The sequence below is a fragment of the Eulemur rufifrons genome, chromosome 8 (genome assembly GCF_041146395.1).
Source record: "Eulemur rufifrons isolate Redbay chromosome 8, OSU_ERuf_1, whole genome shotgun sequence".
Classification (NCBI taxonomy): Eukaryota; Metazoa; Chordata; class Mammalia; order Primates; family Lemuridae; genus Eulemur; species Eulemur rufifrons.
The window spans coordinates 78,405,980-78,431,258 of NC_090990.1; the positions used below are offsets into that span (position 1 = coordinate 78,405,980).

The 25,279-nt window shown below is 35.5% G+C and overlaps 1 protein-coding gene across 3 annotated transcripts in view; it reads left to right on the top strand.

Annotated features, from left to right (window-relative positions):
* SNX7 (sorting nexin 7) overlaps positions 1–25,279 on the top strand; it is a 97,852-nt gene that overhangs the window by 30,298 nt on the left and 42,275 nt on the right. For all 3 annotated transcript variants that reach the window (XM_069478265.1, XM_069478266.1, XM_069478267.1), the window contains 3 exons: positions 2,857–3,055; positions 6,433–6,632; positions 9,467–9,553. In XM_069478265.1, the coding sequence (XP_069334366.1) occupies positions 2,857–3,055; positions 6,433–6,632; positions 9,467–9,553 (486 nt within the window). The remainder of the gene's footprint in view (positions 1–2,856; positions 3,056–6,432; positions 6,633–9,466; positions 9,554–25,279) is intronic.

A 25,279-nucleotide genomic window follows, 5' to 3' on the forward strand; every position in this document is an offset into this window, starting at 1 on the left:
TTTTTTATTGACACTAGAGTTGACCCTTGAACAATGCAGGGGTTAGGGCCACTGCACAGTCAAAATCCACATAGAACTTTTTTAAAAACAACCTCTTGTCCAACACATATAACTTTTAACTCCCCCAAAACTTAACTACTAATAGTCTACTATTGTATGGAAGCTTTACAGATAACATATAATTAATACATATTTTGTATGTTATATGTATTATATACTGTATTCTTACAAGAAAGTAAGCTAGAGAAATGAAAATGTTATTGAGAAAATCATGAAGAAGAGAAAATACATTTAAAGTACTGTACTGTATTTATTGATATCATAACTTTATGTTGTCTGTTTACAAGATGAATTATCTGTCCAAAAATGTGGACAACCGCAGCTGCAGAGCTCTATCTATAGTACATATCAAGCAATTCAACTTTTTCTTATAATGTCATGACTTTTCTCTGCTTCTTGGGAGTACTTACAGCATCATTAGTCATACTTCATATAGGTCCCATAGTGTTATTCAAGGTTTATGGTATTGCACTAAACATGATGAAAAAATATGTGAGAACCCCAAGAGATAACTTTTTGCCACAATACCCAAATTACTGGAGAGATGAACTGCTTAAAATGCAAAGATGATTAGTGTCACATAGTGTTTTAAGCAGATACAATACTTGAGTTCACCACAGTAACAACAGGAGGTGACTATAAAATTGTTACCATAGTACAGTATGTATAACATTTAATTTTATGCAGTTATGATCTAATATTGCATCTTTACATTTGTTTACATTTTTCTTGATTGGTGCCATGTACATTTTGTGTATGTATAAGTGTTGATAAATTTTAATTTTTATAAAAGATTTGTGTATATTTTATGGTAGTAAATGATAGACTAGTATCTACATGTATCTTTTTCATTCAGGACATACCTTTTTCTTATTTTTTTCAATATTTCTAGGGTATGTGGTTTGTCTGAGTTTTTTCAAATTGTCATAAACCTCTAAAAAAATTCACAATATATTTATTGAAAAAAATCTGCATGTACATGGACCTGTGCAGTTCAAACTGTGTTGTTCAAGGGTCAGCTGTATTTTCAATGATTATGAATCAGGGTTTTTTAAAGTTAGGATTAAAGTCTTTATTAAATGAGTAGATGGATGGATGGATGGTTGGATAGATAGATAGGTAGATAATATACTCTCTTTCCTTTTCCTTCAATTATGTAAATGGGTGGAGGGGTCTGATTTCTCATACTGAAACCTTATATATTCTACTTCTTTTTTCTTTTATGAGCTATAACTCAGCAAGAAAGATAATAGGTAGGACAAAGGGTCAATATTAAATAATTACTGACCATTGTTGAGTTTTATACTTTGAGTTGTCGCCAAAGGTGGTAGAGGTTAAAAAGTGATTCATCTCAATCTTGACAGTTAGTCCTGCTTTCGAGAAGCCCTTTGTGACTTATGTGAAATGAATTTGGGGCCTGACTCCAGAACCTTAGCAAGTGTCAGAAACATTCCCTGTGGTTAACAGTTGCAGTAATAGTTTGCCAGTTGTGACTTGTGCCGTCTCTGATACTGTTTACTCTATCAAATGATGCTGTAGCACTCTTGGATGGATGTGTTGCCTGGTCAAGGATGGAATCTGTTACACAAAATCATACTGACCTGGAAATAAACAAATTTTCTGGAAGACCATCAGGAAAGAAAACCTGAATAAAAATAGATTATATAGTATTTAATATTTTGGTGAATACCACATAATAATATTTTTATCCATGGATTAGGTAGTCAGCATTATTCTTTACAGATGTTTTTCTCTTGAGTGTTACTCTTCACTTTTATTTGATCCCAAGCTTGTGTTTCAACAAGTCCTACAACCATCGTCAGAATCTCTTGTCCTCTTTTCTGTTGTCTTTTAAAATATGGCATACTTCTGAAGGGATCCTTTTGTGTGTCGTGTGTCCTTTTATAGCATTTTTTTCTGTCCATGTTGCAAGTCTGTAGCTGTCCCTCCTAGGTTAAGTATGAAATATCTAGTTACATATCTTATTAAAAATCTTTCTCTGCAGACAATCAGCCAGTGGAGGTGGTATGACAATTTACCCACTTCAGTTGGTTGAAGAGCTATAGTCAGGTAGTATCTATTTGCAAACTACCTTAATGAGCTAAGGAGGTAAAGCAGGTTAGTGCTTAACAGTGAAGCCGCTGGAATCATACTTCCAGGATTCTGATTCTTGTTCTACCATTTAATTGCTCTTGGATCTTGAGCAAGTTATTTAACCTTCCTGTGCTTCTATCTTCTGGAAAATGAGGAAAATAATAGAACCTACGTCATAGGTTTACTTTGAGTTACATATATAAAAATACGAGTGTAGTGCCCAGAACACATTAAGCTCTCAATGATTGTTAGCTATTGTTAAACCTAAAGAATTAATGAATTTTCCAACATTCTTTTTCAGGGAGTAACTTAGGCCCTGAGACATCTTCTCTCAATCATTTTTCCATTAAATTCCTATTATAAAATATAGATGGCATATCATATCATCCTCTTATCTTCTCCAGTATCTCCTTGAGCACTATTCTCTCTGTTAACCCTGTTCTTTTAAAGATTTATGCTTTGAGGAAAGACTATATGTCTGTTTTACGTGAGTACTTTGAAGGGGAATATTCTCAAGGAGACTGACACTTAGAGGAGAAACTATACCTTAATCAAACTTACCTGCTTCAAATTAGCATTAAAAAGAAAGATGTATATGAAACAATTTTATCTTTATTTTATTCTCCTAACTAGGTTTTTTTAATTGAGTCTTGGGATATTGTACACTTGCTTCACCACAAATATTTCATTTTTTGTTTCTAGGAACTCTCCTCTCACAAGAAGCAAGGGCCTGGGTTGCTAAGCAGGATGGGGCAAACAGTCAGAGCTGTTGCATCCTCAATGAGAGGAGTTAAAAACCGCCCAGAGGAGTTCATGGAAATGAATAACTTTATTGAAATATTTAGCCAGAAAATAAATTTGATAGATAAAATATCTCAGAGAATTTACAAGGAGGAAAGAGGTACGTAGAACCACTGAAATGTGATTCAAAGTTGCTCAGTTTCTGATGGATCTTCACACTTGCTGGTGTAGTGCAGCAACATTAAGTTAGAATTTCGCCTTCAAGAGTGTGGCTTTTGCCCACCCACGTTGTAAAACTTTCTTATTCATAAGTGATTTTGAAAGTAGTCATGGATGGTCCCCATTTGCTTTTGTCAATCAATAGCTGTTCTACTTCCCATTTGTAGGTAACAGTGGTAAAGTAAGCCCTGAATCTTAAGATTTTGGATGTAGTTGTATGTAGTTGGTATTCAACATGGACCATACTTAAAATCAAAGACATGATGTTTTAGAAAATATAGGGTAATTATTGAAGTACTCTGTATTAAACCTGTCAAAGTATGGCAGAAAGCTTTATATGTTGACAAATCAGTCTCTTTTCCTATTTTCTGTCACTATTTCCTTTTACTATTTTCTGGGGTTTTTTTGGTTTGTAAGTCAAATTTTATTCCATGATGATTTTTTTTCTAATTCCATGATGATTTTTTTCTAATTCCATGATGATTTTTTCTAATTTTCTAATTTCATGTATCTACATTAAAAATAGATGGCTGAGTCAGCAAATAATTTCCTAATATAAGTTGATATTAGAAATGAGAGACTACTGAAAGACAAACAGAAGTCCCTATGTTGATGAATTATTTGTGCCCTCCATGAAACTGTAAGGCCCATCAGGATAATCTAGGAAAATTTTATTTTATTTCTAATATCTAGGTAATGCTTAAACATAGTAAGTGTTCAGTTAAAATTTTTCAATGATTGAAAAACTAAATAAATGAACATAAGATTTGAAGTTGTGGTAGGAAAACTTGCTTTATTAAGAGTCAGTTGGTTATTATTAATAGAGATATAGAAAAAAATTATATAGCTGAATGTACTTTTCTCTTTTTCTACTTTCTTTTTCATGCATTGATACTTAATGAGATCATTTTGGTGACTGAATATAGTTTAATAGTTTGTTTTAAGCCATCTTGGTTTGCCCTTGTAGTTATCATTTGTCATTTTTTTTTTTTTTTTTTAATCTCAAGAAGGGAATTCTTTTAACTAGGTTCTGTGTTTCTAATTCTGTTAAGTAGATTCTGGATTCGTAATTTGGTGGTATAGCAATTCAGAGAGCCCTCTGGAAACTGCTGACACTTTAGAGTTTTAGAGGCTATCAAATGCTATGTATTTGCTCTTACAAGGGAATAATTTTAAAAGCTTTGATATACTCTAATGTTTGTAAAATGCTCAAAATGAAAACTGGATTTTGTGGTAGACTATAATTTGAGCTCTTATTTTCAGGGAGTGAATGCCACTGGCTGAAACTGGTGGGGCTTCTTAGTCTTTAGAATGTGACACCTAGTTGTCAAGATTAGATTAAAAATAATGGAATGTTTTCTTTTGTAGCTTTGGGAATCTAAGCTATTTAGGGTGATTCATTCATATTTAGATCATGAATAATTTGGTGATCATAAATCATAAGTAGTGGTTTCTCTTTTATTTATAACTAATTTTTTTTCCTTTGATTTTGTTTTAGTTTGTATTTCACAGTTTATTCAGCAAAATTGTATTGACCACAGGTTATGATGCCTTTCTGTGCTGGAGATTACAGGAGTAATTAAGATGGTACCTGTCCTTGATCTCACAGTCTAGTTGGGAAATGCACACAAACACATACACACACAAACACATACACACACAAACACACACACAGATAAATTACAGTACAACTCATTAAATATTTACATATAGATGTGATTTGAATTTTAGGGAAGATAAAATTAAACATTATAGAGTTTAATGACACATATTGATAAACACAAATTGAGAAAAGAAATAAAGTGGAAAATTTTGTTTTCTAGAAAGATTAGTTTTGTATGGTCATTATTTAACATAAAAGATAGGCCTAGACTCAGTAGGGTGGAGTTTAGAAGGACTCTAGAAGTCATTAGACCTAATATCTTCAGTAGGTGACAACTAATATCTCCGTTGTTTTTAAATTTTTTATTTTTTAATTTTCTCAGTTTATTTGATCATACAAACTTTTGAAGTTTTAATAGTTTAATTTAGACCAATTTTATAGATTTCAGCAAATCCTAATGAGTAGTAAGATGGTTAAATATAGAGAATTTCATTGTATTTATATGGATATTGGACAAAAAATAGGTTCACTGCTTATAAATTCTCTATCACTGAAATTTGATAGTGGGAAAGTAAAAATGTAAAAATATTCACATTTTAAAATGAAATCCAAAGTTTTGAGTATATGGATTATCAAGCATTGAATAGTCTTTGGTTATTCATTCTTTCATTGATATTAAAATATTTATTGAACACATTACATATCAGGCTTTGAGATACAAAAATAATAAGGCTCAGCTCATGTTTTAAGGAGTATGTGGCCTAGAAGTATGTGAGTTATCAAGTACTTATAATAGAGTGGGATAACGCTTTAATAGAAGCATAAAATTATGATAGGCTCATTGAGGACAAAAGTTACTAAGAATCCTTTGGAACAGAATCAGAAGAGATTTATTTGAACAGGAATTTAAAGGATTAGAAGTAGTTTGTCAGGTAATAGAAAGGTAGAGGACTAAGCAAAGGGACATGTGCAAATGTTTGAGTTAGGAGAAATCATGGGATATTCATGAATCAACAAATAATTTGGCTTGAGTCAAAATGTATTTGGCAGAGAATCTCAAGAGTTAGAGCTGGACAGGCAGGTAAGGACTGATCATAAAGAACTTTCAAAATTATCTAAGAACCTTCAATGTTTACATACAGTGACAAAAATGGAAAGGGAAGAATAGTTAGGAGTCCCTTGGAGTAGTGCGGGATACAGATGCTGATGGCAGTGGAAGTAAAGACAGGTACATAGATAGATTGTTTAAAATCTAGAAATATTGGAATTGGTGATTGTATAAGTATATATCTAGAATAACCCCCTGATTTTCTGCTAAGCTCTCTGATTAGTGATTACCATTAAGTAGGATATATAATCAGAAGAAGGAGAAAGAGAAGACAAGTTTTGTTTAGGGCATGTTGCCTATGAGATACTCAGATGTAGATGTGTGGTAAGCAGAGGTCCATAAGAGATATGGTGGTCAGGTAATTTATCTTCCAAGCTTCCACTTTTGACAGTAAAAAGAGATGCTATAATTGATTACACTTACACAGTAGATGTTCAAAGACTGACATGGGCAAACTAGCATGGTCAATTTAATGAAGGATAATATCCATTTTCTTATGTTTATGTATAAGAACATGGGCAGAAGGAAAGATAAGGTTCTTACTATCTATAAGTATTTTGAAAACTTTTGTATATTGAAGAATTTATTAAGTCAATTTTTTTTCTAGAATATCTTGATGAAATTAAAGAATATGGCCCAATTTATATTCTGTGGTCAGCATCAGAAGAAGATCTGGTTGATACTCTAAAAGATATTGCCAGCTGTATTGACAAATGCTGTAAAGCCACTGAAAAACGGATGTCTGGACTCTCAGAGGCCCTGCTTCCTGTTGTACATGAGTACGTGCTTTATAGTGAAATATTAATGGTAAGAGCACCGAAGTCTAATTTTACCTCAGTCCTTTACCTGATTATAAGCCCCATAAAGGCAATTTCTATTTCCATGGTTTTGTTTTTTTTATTTTATTTATTTATTTATTTATTTTTGCCACTATATTTTTATCCTAGCAGGATGTTTTGCATGTTAATGCTCTGAAAATATTTGTTCACTGAGTGCATGAATAGATGAAGGGAAAAATACATTGATGAAACTCAGGACTATACAATACTTGATAGCAACACCAACAATTTATAAAATTATGCATAGACTTGAAGCATCCTCACTCAAGATTTACTTAGGGAATATGATTAGTTTTTTTCAACCTTTTTTAAAATTTTACTTTATAAAATTTTTAGTGCTTTGGGGATTTCTTTTCATGTTAGAACTGCTTTCCCAGGTCTCGGTACATTTGATTTAGCAACATATTTAGTACCATTATGTAGGAAGTACTTGAGTAGGATCTTGATGTTTGTTCTGCCTTCTAGTTGCTTTTAAAAGAAATCTTTCAAGTTAAAATGTTTTTCTTTCACTGTTTGAAAAGGCTTTTATTCCTCTTATATCAAGGTTTTGTATTTTACTTCCTCAGTTCAAGTTAAAGTTTCCAGATATTTGGGATTTAGCAATGCTATTTGCAAAGCTAATGTTTTTCATCCAGTATTACCCTGTGCCCACAGGACTTTGCACCCTCAAATTGGCACCCTCAGGTCTCTGGTGTTTTAGGGTGATGGTAGGGGAAGGAGTTGGCTTACATTCAGATATAGCCCCTTTCTTCTGCCGTTTATAATTAGAGCTATGTCTGGTTTCTGTTGTCATGTACTCTTGATTTCTAGGAATTGCTTTTCTTTCTTTCTTTTTGTTTTTTTTTTTACTTTGCCTTGTTTTGATAAGAAAAGCTCTTTAAGTATGATATCTGCCTCTCTCTTGTTTATCATGTTCAGGTTTCCTTTGACAGAGCCATTCAATATTGTGTGGGCATTTCAGGATTCTGCTGTTCCTTGACTTTATTGAGGTCTCCCTATGAACAAACCCTCTTGGTTCCCAAAGGCCTGCAATGTTTCACTGCTGAGGAGTCTCCTGCTTACCCTGTCGATTTCCTTGGCTACGTCCTGGGGTTTTACATTGTTATTGATCACCGCCTTGTGTAAATCTTCAAGAAGATCTGATTTGTATATTCTCTTCTCTTAAATAGTGTTTTCTTATGTCAGGGTGGAAATTATGTAATTGAAATCTTGTGTTATTAAAGATGTGGAAAAATTATAATAGCAACCAGAAAGAATTATTCTATAGACTCCTAGGGTATTATTCATAGTATTTATACTGCAGTTCTGGTGCTGTTTTATATTAGAATGTTTTCTTCAATCTAAGCTAAAATAATGAAAAATAACGCCTTGAGAAAAATGATTAAATTTACGTAATTTTCACTAGCTGTCTTCTGAAGCAACCTCCTACTTAAAATATATTTATGCATATGAAGTACAGTACTTCATTTTTATAGAAACAGACCTTAAATAAATAGGACTAAATTACAGTATGAGTCATTTGCATTAGAGAAAGGAAGGGGTCTTTTAGATATTAATGACGATTAAGCATTGAACCAAATATAAAGGAATTTATGATAATTGAATTTTCTATTGATTTCTTTGCAGCTAGGAGACTTTTGAATGTCTTAAGAGTGATTCCAGCAGGTGCAAAACAAGACAAGATGGTTCTCAGGATACTTTTTATCCTTAATGCTTTTAAGTTATCATTCAAAGAGTGTAGAGACTTCTTATTTGACCTCCATGTACTTGATCTGTGTCTGGGCTCTTCCCTTCTATAAAACACCTGGAACGCCTATACCTTGTTAAGGCCCTTTTCTCATATGTCCTGTATTTCCTCTCTCACTGGTTGAGTTGTTTTATTTTTTCTTTAGCGTGTTTAGGCCATTGTATTCATTATTAGAATTTCATTATTTAATTAATATCATGAAAACCAGTGCAAGATGAGTGCAAATAAAGAGTCCTTGTGTCTGTGATGTCTAGGTAGAATCTCTTGGAAGAAAAGTGGGTCACCAAAGGAAAGACATTGTAAAAGTTCAGCAGAAATTATTAAAGATGTAGGTGGAGTCTTCACTCAGATTGCTTCACAAGGGTACTTTAAGTTTAAAATACTGAAACATGAAATCATAATTATTCAACAAAAGATGAAACTCTGTCAGTCAAAGAAGACACAGGTGTAAGAAAGAAAGAAAAAAAATTTTTAAAAGTTTGACTACATGGTGAATATTTATAAATTTTGAGCTAAAATAAAATGCTTAAGATGTGAATGCACACTAGTTTTCTGATTCCCCACTGTAATTGCCTGTTTGATTAACTGTCCCTTTGGAGTCAGGTAAGAGGGCTGCCACTGATTGTAGATATTTCCAGGTGAGTGGCCTCTGGGCCCTCCCAGCTGCAACCAGTTTATGCTATAGTATATAATTCCAGTGTTTCCACTGACTTTTTTTGTTCGATTATTTGGTTATTCTTTGCTCCTTTTGAAGAATTGTACATCCCTAGAGTACTTCATCAAATGTTATATACATATAATGCTTAAATTGGTAAAATGTGCACTGGTAAAACTAATAAAATATTTATGAAAAAAGTTCTCTTAAATACTTGCTTTCAATTTAGCTTTTAGAAATTAAAAAAAAAATTTTTTTAATGTATTATATCCCCGAATGACTAATAGCTTAGGGAAGGGAAGCTATTTATATTCTGAAATGCTGAAATGTATATTTTTGTTATATAAAAGATTATTAAAACTAAGTACTTCCTATTTTATCCTTATGTTTTAATATGAAGGGTGTTATGAAAAGAAGAGACCAAATACAAGCAGAACTGGATTCCAAAGTTGAAGCTTTGACCTATAAAAAGGCAGATACTGATCTAGTAAGTTTTTAAGTTTCTTAATATAATCATATAAGATTCATTGTCTAAAACTTTTATTTGTAATATCAAGCTTCATTACATGATTGTTTCTAAGCATTCAGGAAATGATAGTCAAATTTCTTCTAAAAATCTTTTACACATTAAGTACTATGTGAGTCTGTAAGGTTAACAATGATGGTTTTCTGCGTTTCTGACTTATAAGGAAAGTATGAAGTTAAGTTTTTTTAAAAGAATGTAATATGTTAGAAGAAGGTATGAAAAGTACCTAGTATTGTTCCAGGTTAATAAGTACTCAATAAATAAATATACTTTTTTCTAGTTTTATAAGATATTTATACAAAATAAGTTAATGTTTCTGTACACGTTTTTCTACTTACTGTAAAAAATCTTTACTAAGGAAGTATCTTTGTTTTCAAGTTTAATCCTTTCCTTCAGATACTTTATTATGGAAATTTTCAAACATAAATTGAGATCTCATAATGTAATGAGCCTCATATATCCATCACTTGGCTTCATTAATTCTCAACATTTTCCCCAATATTTTTTATCTCTCTCTTCTCATTTTTCTATTTTTGCAGAAATATTGTAAAGCAAATTCTAAATATATGATTTTACCCATAGTATTTTTATATTTATATTTTACTTTCTTCATATTTTCAAAGTAATACTATCAGATTAGAATTATTATTCTTATTTTAAAATTGACGAAGAGACTTGGAAGGTGAAGTAATTTGCCCCAGTTTATTTAGCTCTTGAAATGCAGACGTAGGATTGGAGGTGATTGTTCACTCTCGCCTGCCTCAGACCATGCTGCCTGTCAGGGAGCAGGTATAGAAGTAGGAAAAATTGACTATTATTTTAGTTCACTTCTATTGAGAACTCTATGAAAGACACATTCTAAATTATTCCTTTAGCTTAAGGATATAGATTGGTATTGAGTATGGTATTGAGCACACTTATGTCAGGTGAGTGTGGGAGTCCTTGAAGCCCCCTGTAAATCTGTAGTATTGTGCTTCCCCAACCCCAACCTGGCTGAGGACTCTGTGTCCTTCCTCCCTGCTTTAATTTTCTCACTAGCATTAATCACTTTATAACATAATTAGTTTTCTTTATTTTTTTTCTCTTCTCCCTCTCCATAATTGAAACACCTTACAGGCAGAAATTTTCCTTTGTTTTCTGGAGTGTCCCCAGCCCCTTGAGCACTACCTGGCACATGCTAGTCACTCAAATATTTAGTGAATGAATGAATGAAAATTGCAGTGACTACTCCGATTTGTGAAAACATATTGAGAGATTGAAGCAAGAAGTCTCTATAAAATAAAAACTGTGCATAACACCAAGATTTCACTAAAAAGTGACTGTAAATTATCCTCATGTTTTGTGACTGTGTTAACTGAAATCCTGTTCTTCAGAGAGGAATGTGAGTGGGGAGTAGTGGGCCACTGTGGACAGAGTGGGAGAAAGGAATCTGTTAGAGAGAATGACAGAAAATGTAGAACTGCTGGAACTCGTGCTCGAGGGAAAAATCATCTTTATTTTAACCTCAAGATGAGGAGAAGAGAGGGAACCCAGAATTAACCTTTCCATTCAATAGGAAACATACATATATATTTAAAGAGTCAATTGGAGGGAGCAATGACAGAGTGGGCACATGTTCAGAAATTGTAATTGCATCTTTTGAACTTAGACTTTGTTTTATATTTGGTAAACCATTTTAAAGATATTGAAATTAGTGGTTAGACACAATTTTGCTCTTGACTAAACACTAGGAAAAATAGCATATTTTAAAGTTTCAGGAGAGTAATAATATGGCTTACAAACCAAGCATATGTTCAGAATGGCCTATATTCATGTTTTAAAATGAAGATTAGTTGGTATTGTTCCAACCACAAAAGCACAAGAAAAAAAATAGCTTGGGTTCAAATATGGCTAGGATTTCCCAACTCAACTAAAAAAAAAAAACAAAAAAAACAACAACAATTCTTTTTTCATTTGGCTGGCAAATATTTGTCTTTTGCTCTATAAAAATTTTCTTGAGATCTCATAACTAATGATCCATTGGATTTATGATTCATTTTTGTGTGTCATGCCCACTATAAAGTATTTAATACCTGACATAGCAGTTATATTATAAGATTGGAGAAATTTGAAACTTTAATTATGTGTATTCTGCAGGATACTTTTAATTAAGATTTGAAACAGACATATTTAACAGAGGCATTGTAGTTATTTTTGGTTACTCATCAAAACAGATCCTTCCTAAAATTTATAGGAACTGATGTGAGGACTTCAAAATGACACTGTTTACATTTTCAAACAGTTAATTTGTTTCAGACCCTCTCACTTTCAAATTCCTATGTGTTATGATAGTATCTTTGGGAGCAACCTTCCAGAGTTACTCTAAAAATGAACCTGCCGTGATTGGTCACAGAACAACCGAAGGGAAGTTGCTTAAAAATATGCAGGATAGGGTCACCATGGAAACGTGCCCTTATGAGGTCTTTCTAAGGAGCTGTCCTTTTCAGTCACCATGGCGACCCTGGCAGAGAACTGAATATAGCAATTTGCCTGGTTATTTACCATGGCAACTCAGACAGGACCACTTTGGAGACAACCCTGGGGCCATTTCTATGGAGATCTAGTAAGGCTGCCTTGAGAGGCTCCATGAAGTCACCTTTGGGTGGGTACAAATCCAGCAAAGAGACTCGCAATGAAAAGGTCAGTGAAATGAAGCTCTACAAAGAAGGGCAAAGATTAGGGAGGCTATAATTATTGGGTAGAAAGATAGCAGTGATGTAACATTTCATAAGTCATGTTGAGTATATGAGGTGACCTTTATGTGGGCTTTGTGGCATGCAGATACAAAACTCTGGTCTTTTTACCACGCGTGTTAACTCTGTATATGCTGGGAATTAGCAATAATGGCATTATGTTTACCTTGTCTCATCACATAGATATGCCCACAAAAGTTATGTGTTTTTCCATAAACTAAGCTAATATTTGATAATCAGTTCCTTGAGTTTATTTCCTAGGCAATTATAAGGTGGCTCCTTAGAGTTTGTAGTTTGCAGTTCTTATCTCATAGCAATAAAATTAATGATTTGAAAATGGCTAAACAGAGTGAAGACATTCAGAATATTGATTTGGTCAGTTCAGGTATTCATTTAGAGTTTTGTCATTTAGGCTTTGGGATTCGATGGACCCAGGATCAAATCCTAGCTCATCCGTGTATCAACTCTGTGACCCGAGACAAGCTTCCTAACTTCTTTTAGCCTCATTTGATCATCTATAATTTGGAGAAATTATTAGTACCTTTCTCATAGGCTTGTTTAAGGATTAAATGATACAATGCAAGTAAATTGCTCAGATCATAGTATGCACTCAGTTGTTAGTTGCTGTTCATTGCAGAGGGCGAGAATACTTCAGGTACAGTGGATATTGTGAAAAGTAGTAAAAGCTTAAAAAGCATGCTAAATTGAGGAAACCAAATTGCTGTATGGAGAGAAGAAGGGTACAGAAGTTTGAAGGGATGTGACTTAAAGATGGGCTACAGTCAGATGGAAAGGAGGCCTTACAGTTGTCAGGTTGGGGAATACTGACTTTGTGCTTTGGGCAGCAGGGATCCAGTAAGAACCTGAATTGAGGAGGTGGCAGTGGAATTACAGAGGGGAGTTAATTTGAGATAGAGATACATAGAAGATAGAATTTCTACCACTTAAAGAATGAGGGACATCCAATGTTTCAGGTTGTTAGTGACTGTAACATTTCTAACTTCTAAGGAGGGCAGATAGTGGCTCTCTAAACTGAGCTATAGAATAAAAAATAGAAGAAGAAATTTGATGTGCAACTTTATGTCATGGTAAGATGACATGTAAGGTAGAAGTATTCAACAGAAAACTTGCAGCAAATATTATTATCTACCATATGAGAGAGTCACTATTTGAAGAACTGGGGAAAGAGTGGTGAAGAAACCAGGTCCTCATGTGGCTTACATTCTAGTGGGTAGAAAAAAGCAATAAGTGGTAAATAATTAAAATGTATAGTATATTTGCATATGGTGATAAGTGTGGAGGAGAGAAAATGTTGAGGAGTGGTGTAATTTGGAATTAGGGATCAGGAAGGTTTCACCAAGGAGGCCATGTTTAATATCTCTAAGAGAAGAGCCTTTCAGGCAAAGGGACAGTAAGTGAGAAGTGGAAGTATGTCTGCACGTCCCAGGAAAAGCATGGAGACCAAGTAGATGAGTTATGAGAGGTGACATCAGAAAAGTACCCAGGGATTAGATCACATAGGGCCTTAAAATGTTTTGGTCTCAGTGAGATAGGGAGATAATAGTTAAACAGAGGAATAACATTATCATACCTCAGTTCTAAGATGACTACTGTGCTTAGGAAAAAACACAAGATGATGTATGCATGTGGTGCATGCATGGGATGGGGGAATGCCAGAGCTGGAGATCAGCTCTTACAATCCCAGTGAGACATGATAGCTGGGATTAGTGTGGACGTGGTGTGAAGTGGTCAGATTCTGAGTCTATTTTGTAGGAAGAGCTGTTTGCTATGTGGGATGCTGTGGACTGTGAGAGAATAAGGGGAGTCGAGGATGATTCTGAGGCTTTTGGACTGACCAACTGGAAGGTAAAAATTGGCATTAATTGTGTTGGGGAAGACTTTGGAAAGAACAGGTTTAATGAGGAAGATGAGGACATATGAGATTTGGACATGTAAAGTTGATGTGCCTGTTAGATACCCGAGGGGGGAGATATTGAGTAGGGAGTTACATGTGAAAAACCATAGGTCAGGGGAGGGGTCAGCTGGAGGTATATATTTTTTAATTGTTAGCAAATGGATGGTATTGAAAGCCAGGAGATTTTCTGAGGTCATTAAAGGAAGAGAAGAAAGAAGAAAGAGGTCCCAGGACTGAGCACTGGAATATTCCAACTTTAAGAGGTTAACAATAGTGGAAGAATCAGAGAAGGAATGGCTGGTGAGGTGAAGCTTTGACTGATCATAGATAACTGGATCACTAAGATGAACTAAACTGATCTACTTAGGGGTCATTCAACTTTTTTAAACACTTCTCCATTTATGAGGCATTTATAAAAACAATTTGATATAGAGTAAGTATAGAGAATAAAATATTTTAAGAGATATTGAGGTGCATTATGTGCGCCAATAAGGAAAATATTCAGTGCAATAGATTTGTTATATGAAAGTAAGAGAATTTCTGACTGTAGGCATAATAATAACTGATACTATGAGGACAACTCAGATATTTGGAAAAACTTATGGGTTTTGCAGTTTTATTATAAGTTTTTGGAGTCAGAGCTACTATTTGAAAATGCTTATTCACTTCACTGCTTAACTGTAAAGTAAATAAGGTTCATCTGTGGTGCTAAATAATGCTGCATATTCATTTCATTTTTATTTTTGAATGGATGATTTATAGTTTTCCACTCAAAGCAGCATTCAGATATAAATGAATATGAATACATTTGACATTTAGCAATATGTGCATAGAATGAGAAAGTTGGATCTAGATATAATGCCATGGCTGTTTAGCAGTATTTTTATGTGAGCAAAAAAAAAATGCATTTTCATAATATCATTATAGTCAGGGTAAATGTACAGCCATATTCGGTAGATACAAACAGATACCAAGTTTATTTAAACTGGCCCCTATTCTGTATGAATTGCTATTTTTGAACTAGTATTTTATTCTCATCCTCAAAGAGTGGTTATTAATTTTCAGATGATCTTGATAGTATACTAAATGCTACACAGAGAAGGATTGCCTCCTTTCTAATTCTAGGAAACTTTAAAGAAAGAGTTTTGACATAGCAAGTTTTTTGTCTGTTTGCATCTGTTTATGTGTCTCTATCACACACATGTATACATACACGTACTCACAGCAGTGAAGAACATGACAGCATCCAGTGGAAGAAGAAGAGGCTTTTTTCTTGTATATTTACTTTATCAGTTTATCCTATAAGGCTACGGTCCCCAACCCCCAGGCTGTGGCCAGGTACTGGTCCATGGCCTGTTAGGAACCAGGCTGCACAGCAGGAAGTGAGTGAGCGAAGCTTCATCTGTATTTACAGCTGCTCCCCATGGTTCACATCACTGCCTGAGCTCTGCCTCCTGTCAGATTAAATTCTCATAGGAGCAAGAACCCTACTGTAAACTGAGTGTGTGAGGGATCTAAGTTGCGTTCTCCGTATGAGAATCTAATGCCTAATGATCTCAGGTGGAGCTGAGGCAGTGATGCTAGCACTGGGGAGCAGCTGCAAATACAGATTATCGTTAGCAGAGAGGTTTGACTACACAATAAATGTAATGCTCTTGAATCATCCTAAAACTTTCCTCCCCCTCCCCAGTCCATGGAAAAATTGTCTTCCATGAAACCAGTCCCTGGTGTCACAGAGGTTGGAGACTGCTGCTATAAGGCATCCAGCAGACTTTTACTCATATCTCTTTGGCCAGAATTGTGAAAAGTCATGATCAAACCAGTCACACGGAGTGAAAATGTGACCATCAGAATTAACTGAGACCAGACACAATACACCCTCTGATGCAGACACCTAAAAAATTGGGGATCTTCCAGAGAGTAAGAAGGGAAGTGGAGGATAGATTCTGAGTAAAAAACTAACTGTCTGATACACACACACACACACACACACACACACATAGAGTAGCAGCATATTGGATTTGCATACACACAGCTGGGTGGGAATCTGGGATTGTGAATGAGTGATGCTATAGTCAAGAAGGCTCTCAGCAACCTTCTTCTCCCAGAAGAAAGTATTGGGGAGTACCTAGAATTTTTCTCCCTCTATATCTTCTATGGCACGCCTCTCATGCAGGGCTTCTTTGACTTGAGTGGTAGGAAAAAGCAAATCTATGTGCTCGTATTTAAATGAACATGCAAAGGATAATAATGATTTTTTTATTTAATCTCATACACACACACACACACACACACACACACGCATATCTACCCCATGAATAAGACTCTCTTGAGCCTTATATCTCCAGTTGGAATTTTACCATATTGGTTTTTTCCTCTCTACCATTTATTTTTGTGCCTTTGGAACTCCCAAGCAGAGCCTTCTCAGAGACGTATCTGTATAAGGTCTTAATCCCAATTGCGGAGTTGTGTATGATTTAAACCATAGCATTATGTGGCAGACAGGCCACTTACTGCCTTTGTAGTTTTGGATAGGTTACATTCTCTTTGCTTTAGTTTACTCAACTATAAAAGATGTGAGTAATATCTTCCCTAGAGTGTTGTTAAATGAGCATATTAAAACCCTAGCCCAGTGCCTAACCAGGGTTAGGTTATAAATATCTTTTATAAATAATATTTGAGGAACTGTGTCTGAGGTATATATTGGGTGTTCATTCTTCAAGATCAAAGTTTGGAAAGTGGTAGCTGTAGTCCTTCCTCTCAGACTTTATACCTTCACACTGTTGAAAAGAAAGAAAGCAAGAAAGAAAGAGAGAGAGAGAGAGAGAGAGAGAGAGAGGGAAGGAAGGAAAGTGGAGAAGGAAAAAGGAAAAGGAAAGAGAAGAACAAGACAGCAATTAGCTTGAGCTGAATAGTGATCATCCCACTTGCCCCATTTAGTCACTCTAGGTGATTGAGGAGATACTTTAAAATGTCTTTCACTTTATGCAGACTATCAAAAAGTTTTACTTTGGACTCCTATGGAATTATTTAGCCAAACCACATTTGTTATTGTACCATTGATGTCTAATGAAGGGCATTTTAAGGAGAACCATCAATCCTTTTATGATGAGCATCAGCAGCACTGACTACTTTATACTTTTCTTTTAGGAGGACTCATGAGAAAGATTTCACATACGTCCCAGCACCAGCAACAGGGTTTCATTTCTGCTGAGTGGCTGGTGTGTTATCGATTCATGCACACCCTATCCTATCCCACTTCTCATGCTGCTCTTTATGATAGTTTCTTAACTCTTGAGAGCCCCCATTCTGATGCACTTCTGTCTGACAGGTGTCTTTTTTTTTTTTTTTTTTTTTGAGACAGAGTCTCGCTCTGTTGCCCGGGCTAGAGTGAGTGCCGTGGTGTCAGCCTAGCTCACAGCAACCTCAAACTCCTGAGCTCAAGCGATCCTACTGCCTCAGCCTCCCGAGTAGCTGGGACTACAGGCATGCACCACCATGCCCGGCTAATTTTTTCTATATATATTTTTAGTTGGCCAGATAATTTCTTTCTATTTTTAGTAGAGACGAGGTCTCGCTCTTGCTCAGGCTGGTCTCGAACTCCTGAGCTCAAAGCGATCCTCCCGCCTCGGCCTCCCAGAGTGCTAGGATTACAGGCGTGAGCCACCGCGCCCAGCCAACAGGTGTCTTTTGTGTGTCAAACTCACCCCTGGCTTCATTGTGTTTTTTTGCTTGTCCTCATTTTCTCTCTGCACTAATGTCTTTACTTACTATTTTTATACTTGTACAATTTTGGAAGCCATCTTAAATCCGATATGGAATAAGTTAGAAACAAATTAAAAAGAACTAGAAGTGAAGTATTCCAAATCATCTCAAAGAACAACACACTGTGACTCCCCCCCCACACACACAAAAAAAAATATGTTGTTAGTTATTTCTTTTGGAATCCACAAACACCAGCATGCCTGTTGTGAACACTAACCTGAATACCAAATGACTCATGTAACCATTACCCAGAAAACTAGACAGGAGATATTTGAGTACGAGGTGAAAGAAAATGTCCTACTTTCAAAATTTTACCAATAAAATTTGCTTAAGAAAGTAACTACATATTAAGGTTTACTAATTTTCAAAAGAGAATTTTTAAACTTACAGTCTTAATGAATAAGGCTTGTGTATGTTTGTGGTGGGTGAGGGTGGAAGGGTGGAAGAAGGAAAAAGATGAGAGACTGTGGAAAAAGAGAGGCAGTGTAACATTGTTGAAGATGGTTTTCTAAAGAAAGACTGTAAGCTCTGTGTCTTTCTGTAGAAACATTTTTTTTTTTTTTCTTTTTTTGCTGTCTTAACTGCAACAGAAAAAGTAACAGATGGATAAGTAAAAGGGGTAGTTTAAAATTCCAGTCATTTCTTCTCGGGATTTTAAGAAATTCTACTTACGGTGTCCTTTGGATTTGTGGTGTGGTTAGCCTGCCATAGATAGAGTAAACAGCTGTCCTATGCTGAAACGCAAATTAGATTCAATTTCCTTTTAATTCAGACTGTTTGTTAATAAGAATGTGTCCTGAGGGTCTGTCTTATGTATCTTTTTCACTCCTGGCTCTGCCTGGGCACTCAATAAATATTTCATTATGCTTAGAGCAATAACACACTGGCAATCAGAAGCCTGGAGGGGGTTTTGATTTACTTTTACTTAACTCATGACCTTAATCAGATATTAATTATTTTTTATCCATGAATGTGCAGAAGTTATGCTTACTTTAAAGAAAAATTTTTGAAGATGCATTAATGTTTATAAATCTAGAACTTGTGTTAGTGAAACTTTTTGTACGAGTGTGAAAGTATAAACTATTAGAGAATAAATAATGGTATGATAAAGTATATTATTTAAAGTATGACTAGTTTAAACAGTACTAAAATGCAAAAATTTTAATTCAACAAAATGTATAACAAGTAGTTTCCTTCTAGCACAGTTGGATATCACTAAATTAGGTGCATTTTCAATTATTACAGGCATACCTCAGAGATATTGTGGATTGGTTCCAGACCACTGCAATAAAGCAAGTCACACAATATTTTTTTTTTTGTTTTCAAGTTCATGTAAAAGTTATGTTTATATTATCCTGTGATCTATTAAGTATGCAATAGAATTATATCTAAAAAAAACAACATGCATACCTAAATTAAAAAATACTTCATTGTTAAAAAATGCTAATGATCATCTGAACCTTCAGGGAGCCATGACCTTTTTGCTGTTGGAGGGTCTTGCCTCCATGGTGATAGCTACTGACTGATCAGGGTGGTGGTTTCAGAAGGTTGGGTGCCTGTAGCAATTTCTTAAAATAAGACAACAATGAAGTTTGCCACATTGACTGACTCTTCCTGTTACAAAAGATTTCTCTGTAGCATGTGATGCTATTTGATAGCACTTTACCCTCATTAGAACTTCTTTCAAAATTGATCTAGTCTTCTCAAACTCTGCCACCTCTCTATAAACTAAGTTTATGTCATACTTTAAGTCTTTTGTTGTTATTTCAACAATGTTCACAGCATCTTCACCAGGAGTAAATTCCATCTCCAGGACACTTTCTTTGCTCATCCATAGGAAGCAAGTCCTCATCTGTTATAGTCTTATTATGAGATTACAGCAATTCAGCCACCTCTTCAAGCTCCACTTCCAATTCTAGTTCTCTTGCTATTTCTACCACATCTGTAGTGACTTCCTCCACTGAAGTCATGAACCACTTGAAGTCATCCATGAGGATTGGAATCAATTTATTCCAAACTCCCATTAATGTGGACATTTTGACCTCCTCCTGTTAACTGCAAATATTCTTAATGACATGTAGAATGGTGAATTACTTCCAGAATGTTTTCAATTTACTTTGCCCACATCCATCAAAGGTATGGGAATGACAGCCTTAAAAAGTATATTTCCTGAAGAATAAGACTTGAAAGTGGAAATGACTTCTTGATTCATAAGTGGCAGAATGGATGTTGTGTTAACAGGCATGAAACAACATTAATCTCCTTGTTCATCTCCATCAGATCTCTTGAGTAACCAGGTATATTGTCAATGAACAATAATATTTTGAAAGGAGTCTTTTTTTTCTGAGAAGTAAATCTCAACAGTGGGCTCAAAATATTCAGGAAACCATTAAGTAAACAGATATGCTGTCATCCAGGCTTTGCTGTTCCATTTCTAGGGCACAGACAGAGTAGATTTAGCATAATGCTTAAGGGCCCTAGGATTTTTTAAATGGTAAATGAACATTGGCTTTAACTTGAAGTCACCAGCTGCATTAACCCCTAACAAGGCAGTCAGTTTATTAAGCCAGCCATTGACTTCTCTCTCTAGCTATGAAAGTCTTAAATGGCATCTTCTTCCAATAGAAGGCTATTTGATCTGCATTGAAAATCCATTGTTTCGTTTAGCTACCTTCATCAATTATCTTAGATCTTCTGGATAACTTGCTATAGCTTCTACATCAGCACTTGCTGCTTTGCCTTGTACTTTTACGATATGGAGATGACTTCTTTCCTTAAACCTCATGAATCAACCTCCACTAGCTTCAAACATTTCTTCTGTAGCTTCCTCACCTCTCTCAGCCTTCATAGAATTGAAGAGAGTTAGGGCCTTGCTCTGAATTGAGCTCTGGCTTTAGGAAATGCCGTGACTGGTTTGATCTTCCATCCAGACCACTCAAACTTTTCCAGCAATAAGGCTGTTTTTCTTATCATTCATATGTCACTGGGGTAGTGCTTTTAACTTCCTTCAAGAACTTTCCCTTCACATTCAGAACTTGCCTGTTTGGCACAAAAGGTCTAGCTCTTGGCTACCTTGGCTTCCATATCAAGCTTCGTCATTTCTGGCTTTTAATTTAAAGTGAGAGACGTGTGACTCTTCCTTTTACTTAAACACTTAGAGACAATTATAGGGTTATTAATTGGCCTTATTTCAATATTATTATGTCTCAGGGAATAGGAAGGTCTAAGGAGAGTGATAGAGGCAGGACAACAGCAGGTCAGTGAAGCAATCGGAACACACACAGCATTTATGGATTAAGTTTGCCATCTTATATGGGCACAGTTTGTGGTGCCTCACGGCAGTTACAATGGTAACATCAAAGATCACTGATCACAGATCACCAACACCTATAATAATGAAAAAGTGTAAAATATTGTGAGAATTACCAAAATGTGACACAGAAACACGAACTGAGTGCATGCTATTGGAGAAATGTCACCAAAGGTCTTGCTCGATGCAGGGTTGCAACAAACCTTCAACTGGTAAAAAACAGAGTATCTGTGAAGTGCAGCAAAGTGCATAGCAGTAAAATGAGGTGTGCCTGTATATTTCTAGGCTTTGGAGAGCAAGCCCTTCCTCACTGCTGAATCTTAGTCAGTAGGGAAGTCAATTTAGTTGGGGTAATGCCCCAATCACGTCACCATTCAACTTGAAAAGAAGTTCTAGGCCCAAACCAATGCTTTCCTTTTGTAAGCACATTTAAGATCTATTTAGTACATTTTGCATGCCAGGCACTGTGTATAGGTATTTGCATATATATCCAGTGAATAATCATATGAGGTCAATAGTAGTTTGTTCCCATTTTTGTACATGAGAAAATTGAGTCCTAGAGAGTCAATCAGCAAACAGTTACCAGCTCCTTCAATGTCTAGACACTAGGTGGAGAGGAAACTGCAGTGTATAAGACTGACAGCCCCTTTCCTTTAGGAACTTACTGTCTAGTGGAAGGAGACTAAATATAGGTGAAAATTACATTAAATGAATATGATAATTTTAGATAGTAATTAGTGCTATGAAGAAATTAAAATAAAGCAATGTGTTAAAGAATACCAGGAAGGGAAGTGATCAGAGGAAGCCTATCTAAGGAGATGACTTTGAAAGGACAGCTGAATGCTGGTAAGGGTCAGCCGACCTGGATTCTGGAGCACCAGTGTTCGAAGAAGAAGAAAGATCCATGATTCTCTGAAATGAGAATGAGCTCAGCATGTTCGAGGAGCCTCGTTAAGTCCCATGTAGCTGCAATGTGGAAGACAGGGAGGCAGGGTCTATGGCATGAGGACTGGAAACAAGCAGAACACATAGACTTTGAGTATTCTTCGGTTGCAATGGGGAGTCCTGAAGGGTTTTAATTAGGGAAGAGTTATGATTTGATATGTTATGTGCGTTTAGATTTTTTTTTATCTTGAAGTGACAGAAGAGTTGCAAGTACAGCTCAAAGAACTTTATTTTCCTTGCACCATTGGAGAATAAGTGATAAAGCTTATGCTCATGACTCCTAAACAGTAGGTTTCTTACAAATAAGGACATTCTCCTACATAACCATAATATGGCCATCAATACCAATAAATTATCATTTATACATTCCTATTATTGACTGCTCTGACCCCAACAAGTTTTGAAAGTGCTCTGTACTGTTCTTAAAAGCATTTAGTTAGATGTCTCCTTCAGTCTGGAGTAGTTTCTTCATGTTTCCTTGACTTTTGACTTTGAAGATTACAAACCGGTTTTGTAGAATGCCTTCAATTTTAACTTGTTTGATATTTCTTTATGATTAGATTTAAATTATCAGTGTTTGACAGGAATATCACTTAAGTGATACTGTGATCACTCCATTGATTCCTTTTAGGTAGTACATGGTAATTATTTGTCCCATTAATGATGATGTACGCTTTGATCACTGATTAAGGTGATGCCTGACTAGCTTCTCCACTATAAAATCACTCCTTTCCCTTTGTAATTAATAAATATTTTGTGGGGCTGATTTTTGAGACTATGTGTTTATCCCATTCCTTATTATACTTTAAACTTTTAATTTACTCACGTGTCTATATTTGTGTTTTTTTATGTTACTAAGTGGATTTTTTAATTTTTATGGGTGCGTATGTGTACATATTTATGGGGTCTATGTGATATTCTGATCCAAGCATGCAGTGTGTAGTGATCAAATCAGTGTAACTGGGGTATCCGTCACCTCAAACATTTATCATTTCTCTATGTTGGGAACATTCCATATCCACTTCTCTAGTTATTTTGAAATATACAATAAATTATTGTTAGCTGTAATTACCTTGTTGTGCTACCAAACATTAGATCTTATTCTTTCTATCTAGCTGTATTTTTATACCCATTAACCCTCTTTATCCCCCCACTCCCACTACCCTTCCCAGCTGCTGGTAACCATCATTCTACTCTTTACCTCCATGAGATGAAATTTTTAGCTCCTTCATATGAGTGAGAACATGTGATATTTGTCTTTCTGTGCTTGGCTTATTTCACTTAACATAATGACCTTCGGTTCCATCCATGTTGCTGCAAATGACAAGATTTAATTCTTTTTTATGGCTGGATAATATTCAGTCCATTATTATCAGTACTCATTTGATATATGAATTGCCCCCAGTTTGGTCAATGGGGCCATCTTGAAGCTGACTTCTGTGGTCTTTGACATGTTCCTGTCATTTGTGAGCACTTGTTTGCTTCTGATACAGCAAAACTTTTTAGGCTTTTTTTATACTTAACTTGCCCCAGCCCTGGAATCAGTCATTTCTCTATTGAGCCCTGGTTCCTTTTAGTGGAAAAATCATATTTAGAACACAGTACCTTGGCATTAGATGTGTTCATTGATATTGAGGTATCACTATCTAAGACCTTCTCAATGGACAGAGGTAGGGAGTATATCTATGTGTAATCACACCCCCTCATGCATTTTTATATCTATATTTATTTGTCCATTTATATGTATTAGAAACTACAAAAGCCAGACATGGTGGTGCATGCCTGTAGTCCTAGCCACACATGAAACTGAGGCGGGAGAATCTCTTGAGCTCAGGAGTTTGAGAACTTGTCTCTAATTAAAAAACAAACAAAAACAATGAGTTTACACCAATGCCTCCAAATTTAATCCCATAATCATAAGGGTTCATTCTAGATTTGTTTTTTTCCCATATTTGTAGTTCCCTTTCTGATGGAAACATGCTCCCATTATCCTTCACATATCTACTTACTTGATTAATCCCGTGTATGTAACCAATCTTGCATAGCCCACATCCTCTCCTTTCCTACATGGGGGCTCTCCTTACTCCATTTGGGCATTTACACCCTGCACTGAGCCACATGCAAGAGAAAGCTTTCACTTTACCACTCAGGGCTCTGTTTCCCCATGCCAGGCTCACCCCCTACTGCCACAGGGTGCCCTCTTCACCCTGCTTGGGCTGTCACTCTCCACTCCAGGCCTTTGCAGGGACTGCCTCCCCATCTTGCTTTCACAACCTGCTGTAGGCCACACCACATTGTCTCCCCCATCCTCCACCAGTGTGGGCACTAGTCTTCCTCTGCCCCAGTGAATAAGCTTTATAACTGAATTGTTAAGGAGAGGAAGGAATAAAGAAAGGGCCAATGGTTGCCTTTAAATGCTCACTATGTTTCCAGCATGGGAAAATAAAGCTGTGTTAAGTCTGGTGCAATAGGAAGAAAGTGATGATGGCATAAAGGGGATAGTAATGGACACTTGGAGAAGAATGATTAGGTGATTTGCCCACATTTATACAGATAGTTAAACGGTAACCTAGCTCTGCTTTCCCTGATCTCTTATAAATACTATTTTTTTTTTTTCTGATGGGATGGGGGCATCTGAAGTCCAGAGAAAGGAGAAAATTTGAAGGCAGATGACAATTATCTACTACTAAGATCAAAACAAAAAGGAATTTTAAGAGTTTGGTGCTTTATTCTTTTATCCCCTTTAAAAATATACTTAGAATCCATAATAAATTGGAGATTGCAACTTGGAAACGCTTTGGAACATGTAGAGTTATGATGTCAGAAAGTGGAAGTTGTATTTTTCTTCTTTCAAGGAATTATTGTATAGAACTGTATTGTACCCAGATCAACAAGTTATGCTAAAAATAAGTGGTGATAATAATAATAGCTAACATTTCTTAAGCACTTACTATATCCCAGGCAGAGTTCTAAGTGTTCTACATGATTATCTCATTTAAGCCTCACACAATACAATGAGG